Source organism: Macrobrachium nipponense, chromosome 19 (assembly GCF_015104395.2).
Source record: "Macrobrachium nipponense isolate FS-2020 chromosome 19, ASM1510439v2, whole genome shotgun sequence".
NCBI lineage: Eukaryota > Metazoa > Arthropoda > Malacostraca > Decapoda > Palaemonidae > Macrobrachium > Macrobrachium nipponense.
This window is the reverse complement of record NC_061088.1, coordinates 24,810,353-24,817,099: the sequence shown is the minus strand read 5'-3', so window position 1 is coordinate 24,817,099 and position 6,747 is coordinate 24,810,353. Positions and strand designations below refer to the sequence as shown.

Sequence of the window (6,747 nt, the reverse complement as noted above, 5' to 3'; positions counted from 1 at the left end):
GAATTTAACGTTTTACATACAAACGAAACCATTAAACTCTTACTGAAATAATATTAAGGAAACTTCCCTTCATTTATAACATTTTGTAAAGTTGAAGACTGAAAGAGTTCAGTGATATATGTAGTAAGGTGTTTAATGACTCCAGCTAGCGTAAGACTAAAACTATCAAGATAACATGAAGGACTTGAAAATATAATAGATAAAACATTCAGTCCGGCATCATTCCTAAATTTTTAGGGTAACTAAAATAAATATGCCGTGCTTACTAGTAAATAATGCTACAGTAACTTCCATTCCCCTATAACCTCGTGCTTAATTAAATATTCCGTATTTTAAAAGTATTGAAAACTGTTATCTAAAAACATAAAAACAACAAATGTATCTGAAAATGTGTTGTAATAAATGCATAAAGGTATCAATGGCGTTTCAGAAACGATTATTCAGGCTAGATGACTGAACGAATGATTATGAAGGTTAACCTGGCATTACGAAAAGAATGGCCAGCGACCTCTAAAAAAAAATCCATGACGCCTGCGGAAAAAAAATTTCAGAACCAACAAAGAGATTTCTTCATATTTACGTGACATCATTTCCACCGAGAGAGAGACCTTACGTCACACCAGTTCCTAGCTGTTCCAGCTACAACGTAACACTTTTTTTTTTTTTTCTTTTTTTAAGAAGATTATCTGTGCTCTTCTATTTTCGGTTCGGAGGCGCATTATACCGTTCATGTGAGTGAATGGGGTCCATTGTCATCACATGCTATAAAAGACAGTACCGATTGATGTCGTGTCTCTCAACAATGTATCTGCTTATCAAAATGACGTGGGACCCATAACAATGTGGGTCTTGGAATATACCTACTGTAGGATTCCATACAAACAAAACGCTGTTCATAAATAGAATTTCTAGAAAAGTAACAACAAGTCTGCTAAATATAACGAGATTTTGGGGAGAATGACGAAGGCGAATTCTCCCCATAACACTACAGGTATATAAATCCATACAAATAGAAGGCTATTTATAAATACGAATCTAGGAAACGAGATACCAAGCGTTCTAGTTACCCTAAGAATTTAGGAATGATCCCGGACTGAATGTTTTATCTATTATATTTTCAAGTCCTTCATGTTATCTTGATAGTCTTAGTCTTAGGCTAGCTGGAGTCATTAAACACCTTATTACATATATCACTGAACTCTTTCAGTCTTCAACTTTACAAAATTCCATTTGACAAATATGTGTAGGCCTATGTGATGAGAGTTGTGCTTTACCAGTGTCAATTACAATTAATCTTGAATTAAATTACAAATTTCAGAACAACTTCAATGTCGCATTATGGAATAATAATTAACCATTGCGCACACCTACTAAGACCTCAACCGTCATAAAAAAAAAAAAAAAAAGAGAGAGAGATATGTAAGAATGAGGAATAAAAGTTAAGTAGAAATTTATCGGCAATTTTTCTTTAAAAATTAGTGTAGAAACCTTTATCACTTTTTGGGGGGTTCTTGTTGCAGAAAAGAGTAATGGTCAAGGATAAAAATAAAGTCTGAAGTACTATAAAATAAAGTACTACAGACTAGGGATGTGCCTAAGTATCGGTATCGGTATTGGTGGTATCGGCTAATTTTAGTGGTAACGGTATTGGTATCGGTGACTTTCTGGCCGATACCAGCCGACACTTTTGTCATTAGTATCATTTAAACTCCTTTTAGGCTTCCTAAAATCTATATATTAACAAAGCCCAATTTAGAACTTTTTATAATCTAAATGAATGAGTCTGCTAACTGTTTCTTGCCAATATATAAATTAAAACTCAGACTAAAATTACATACTATTGATTTCAGATTCCTCGTCACCCCATGAATTCGAGTAAGTACTACGTACCTAAATTGTTACAAGTCTTCTAATGGTAGCCATAATATAAGCCAAACTATATCCAGGTAATAAAGGGATTAAATACTTAATAGTTATACTTGATGTTCTTTTTCAGTAAAATCTATACCTTTCAACTTTTGAACCTTTAATATACAATAACAGGAGAAGAAGAAGGATTTTAGTAATAATATATATTCCCTTAAATAACAGTAATATGGAGGTAACAGGTATCGGTATCGGCTTTAAAAGTTGGTATTGGTTTCGGTATCAGTATCGGTATCGGTATCAGCCAAAAATTGGGTATCGATACATTCCTACTACAGACGTTTAAAACTGTATATATGAAGAGAATTTAGTGTCCTTTAAATACTGTAATAACACTAGGAAAGAGAAAAGCTATCAAGTAAAACTGTTTCAAGTTAAATAGCACAGCACCTAACGAACAGTGTCCGTGTAGTGTGCCCGCGCAACTGTATTTATGGTGCGACTGCGACCGCTTAGGACCCAGGAACCAGCTTCCTTTGTTTGATACGAGCTCGGTTTTTTTTTTTTTTTTTTTTTTTTTTTTTTTTGTATTATATTACTCGTGCAAATCGGCTTATTTTCTATTAATATAAGAACTGTGAGGGTTGTTATATATATATATATATATATATATATATATATATAATCATTCAAATATGTTACTGAAAAGATAGTTAGATAGCCTGTTTATCACGGTCATCCAACGATATCGGAAACGTTGATTGTCAGCCAATCTCGAGCTACACATGCGCCACATCGACCTATGGGTGCCTAGACTAAATGAAACCGACTGTGGCTATACACAGTACTTTGGCTTTACAATCGTCAAGTTATTGTATATACATACACTCTAACCCTCAACCTGAACCCGAATACCCCCAACCTTTTTTTTCCGCATTATTTTACGGATTGCTATATCAAGGGGAATATAGTTTTAAGTTTCAAAAAAAAAAAAAAAATGCAAGCCAACATCAAATATTTAAATCATACAGTACTAGAATCGGGTACTCACCATTCGTCATACCTACTTCCTACGACTCCCATACTTCACAGCTTCTCTTGGCTGCTGGAATATTGATAAATGGGCTATTCATAAAAGATGACGTCTACCCGAAACCCTTGCAAAGGCACTAGGCCTAACCAATTTTCCCCAGCCCTGATCTCGCTGAGGCCAATCTTCATAACAGCGAAAAGCAGTATATTCCATTAGCCTATTCGGTAACCTCCTGCATAGTACTGTGATGTTTTTCTTGATCGGCGCGGAAAGGCGGTTGTTACTTACATATTCTATTCCCATATGATGAGTTGGTTGTAAATTGTAACTCGAACATATCACTGCATCGAAACCAAATGCTTCCTTACACCTTGGTTAAACAGTAGCCTACATACGCGAACAAGTCAGTGGGTGTTCAAAGTCAACTAGCCGGTCTTTTACACATATAGAGCACTATATTATTTTCCTATTTAAATTTATTACGATCAATTTGCGGGAGCAAGGCCTATGACGATTGGAGACTACGCCATGTTGCTTGCCTCCTACTCTAAAATTGGTTACCATAAACTTGGCAAGTCAGTTGTTGGTTGACTTCTGGAATCAAAAGGTCGAAACCTCTTCTATTCCCTTTCGCACCTCGCGACCCTTATGAACCGCCTGAGAACAAGGGGCAGTGCTGGTATAAGCCAGCGTACTGTGTGAACGACCTACCGACCTTGACAACACGGTTAAATCCGAGTACCGCCATATTTTGTATTTTCTTGATGTTGGCAACAGGTGACGTCTCTATCACTGCATTGTGAGCACTTCGTTATCATTATATTCACACCAACAAATCAAAAGACCGCCTGGCAATAGTCGAAAAGCAATGAAAGTATTCGCTTCGTCACGGACGGTTGTCAAGAGGTAACACACTACAAACACTGTCACTAATCACGATGTGAAATTGTGAATGATGAATCTTTGACTTCTAGCCAGAGGATAAAGAGTTGCCAATTAGTATTAATTAATTTTCTTTTAGCACTTCCAAATACTGTGAAAGTAGTGAGTTTATTTGTCTTTATGTGTAGGTTTGTGCCTTTGGTGTGTGCATTACACCTCCGCGTTTATCAGCATAAAGGATTTTTTCCGTAGTGCTTATATATTAATACCCATAGTCTGACATAAGTTGCAGAAGTTCCTCGCGACAGCTTTCGGTTATATTAGACATGACTTTCTGTTAATATTTCCAATACAATGGAAATATGAAAAATGCATCTCTTGTGGTACCTGTTTATACTGGTAAATTGGTGAGTCAAGTATTTTTTTTACATGAATGAGACAGCTTCTTGGGTTAAATTAACTTGACTCGGTCATTATAAATCCTGCGAAGAGGTACTTTACAATGTAGTACCATTCCTAAGAACATTGTTGACATTTTACAGTGATCCTAATAATTCAGTCGCAAATTCGAACCATTTCTTACGGACTAACGGTCATTTATGCATTTCCATTTAATCATTCCTACCATAAGGAGTCCATACTCCTTTCTAGGCATCGTACGTACAATTTTTTTCCTCTAGTCATCTATGTAAATCTCGCACAAGTATTCTTATTTGTAAATCTTACTCTGCGGACTTCTAGGTTGCTTGTCCACTCTCTCCGCTTGAGCATAACCCATTGCCTGGTTGCCACTCGTTTTAGATCCCAAGTCGAGAGGGTTGCACAAACCGCCACACAACCACCACCTCCCCCCAACGTCCACTCGAACCCAACCTTACCACTCTTCAATCCGGGCTTATGAGAATTCTGCGTTGCCTTGTAACTACCACTGTTATTCGCGCCAAAAATAATGCAAAAGAGAATCTACACTTCATCTACTATATGATAAAGAAATTATCAATCAGTGGAGCTGGAAATCGTAAGCAGAGAATAATAAACTGCCTAGACCAGAAGCAGAAAGTCATCCTTCTTTTTGGTAGTATAATCACGTGTACATAACCAACCAAAGTATAGCGAGAGAGAGAGAGAGAAAGAAAGCTGCTTTCCTTTTACACGAAGCCAAATGTCAGCCGACAGCAGGAAAATTTCCCCTTCGACAGAAAAAGATGACATGGTCGCATCTAAGCGATGTTGTTTTGAGCAAGCAATCGAGATGGAAACATCTGAATTATGTCACTCGGATTTACTTAGACCATTTCAGGTCCTGAGGATGAAAAGATCTGGTCCGGGGGGGGGGAGTCCAGTGGCCCCCTTGTTAAAAGCCACGATTTATTCCCTTATTTTTGGCTTGTGGTAAGGACCAAAAGCCGTTGTGGAAGAAGTCCCTTGGAGATCTTTTGTGAAAGGCGGGTAATCCGGATATAGTTGTCTTCAAATGAATCTTTATTTATCCGGATGTAGTCGACGCTAAATGGGGCCTTTATTTCGCTCACATCTGTAACCTTGTTAGAGGAGTGCTCCTGGGAGATGTCCTTTCGACCTTTAGCTCTATCTCTTTTGCCTTTTTTTATATCTCGGATAAACTGGAAATATAGATTTAAATTTCTGCCCTGATTCGTCTTTTCTAAAGGAATGGGAGTCTAAACTTGTAAAATATCATTTTTTCTCTCTCTCCATTTTCCCTTGTCCTGTCTGTTTCTCGGTATTTTCTTTCTGTCTATTGAGAGAGAGAGAGAGAGAGAGCTTTCAAACACTAAGAGCGCTATGGGTAATGTCAGCACCTCAAGTCATGAGTTTATATATATGTATTTTCTCATGCCTGTTTATAAAATCTTAATAATTATGTCTTTATTATTTTTCGTGATCCATAAAATAATAAATAATCCATTCACCTTATCCTTTAATTTGATTCCTACAACTACCATTTGTGGTTTGTTAGCTTAAATTAAGCCGACCTTATGCCAGCACGATCCTTGTCCTAAGCATGTGTGGCAAGATGTGGACCTCAGGACAATTCCAACCAACAAAGATAAACTGTCCTTGGTCTAGTGCTCTGTATTTTACCTAATCTAATCGAGACACTGAGTTTTCATTCAAATTATGTTTCCTTATCGGATTTTCAGCGACGTCCTGAACTTTAATCGAATCTTGTAACTATATTTTTCTTGCAAATATTCTTTTTTTCTAAAGCAGCAGTAGTACTTTTCAAAGCTACATCTTACAAAGGTTGAATAAATATCACTTTTACAGATGGAGTTTGCTAAATAAACCGTAATGTTTCTTTTGGCAATTGAAAATATGGTAGTCCAGCTTCGCGCACAGAGAGAGAGAGAGAGAGAGAGAGTACAGGGACAGAGAGAGAACAGCTCAAGTCCGAGAAAGAGATAGAGATAGGAAAAAAGAAAGAAAGAGCCTGCCTGCCTGCCTGCACTTTGTACCGCGAAGTTCCCTTTTCCCCAGCCACCTCCCCAAGATAACTCTATAAAACACCTTCTTGTTTACGTAAACAACGTGCACACAACAAGTCGACAACATGTAACCCCTGATCTTTTGAAGCAAGCGAATTCCTCCATTAGGTTCCTACCGTTTGTCTAGATCTGTTTGGATTTGTTTGTCCGAAATTTTGTAGAACGAGCTTTGAGCCAAAAGCGTCGTCGACATTCCCTCTCGTCTTGGTTCCAAAGCAGCGCTGATGGGGAAAGAGCAATGTGGGGAGGAAGGGGATGGGTGGGAATCGGTATGGGAGAGGCTGGTGGGGGACGCTGTTTGTGTGTGTGTGTGTGTGGTGTTTCTAAGAGCGAGCCACATCAATGATTCATCCTTCCTCGAGTGGATGTGTGCGTATCAAAGGATGTTTATTTTATATTTTACGAATAATTTTTCAAGACTTTGCTATACTCTCTCTCTCCACCTACATGTGTATTAAC

At 37.6% G+C, this 6,747-nt stretch overlaps 1 protein-coding gene across 1 annotated transcript in view; it reads right to left on the bottom strand.

Annotated features, from left to right (window-relative positions):
• Window positions 1–3,831, bottom strand: part of LOC135215272 (lachesin-like) — a 445,087-nt gene extending 441,256 nt beyond the window's left edge. Inside the window, exon 1 of the mRNA XM_064249820.1 lies at window positions 2,918–3,831. Within this exon, the coding sequence (XP_064105890.1) occupies window positions 2,918–2,927 (10 nt within the window). The 5' untranslated portion in view covers window positions 2,928–3,831. The remainder of the gene's footprint in view (window positions 1–2,917) is intronic.
• Window positions 3,832–6,747: the final 2,916 nt, after the last annotated feature.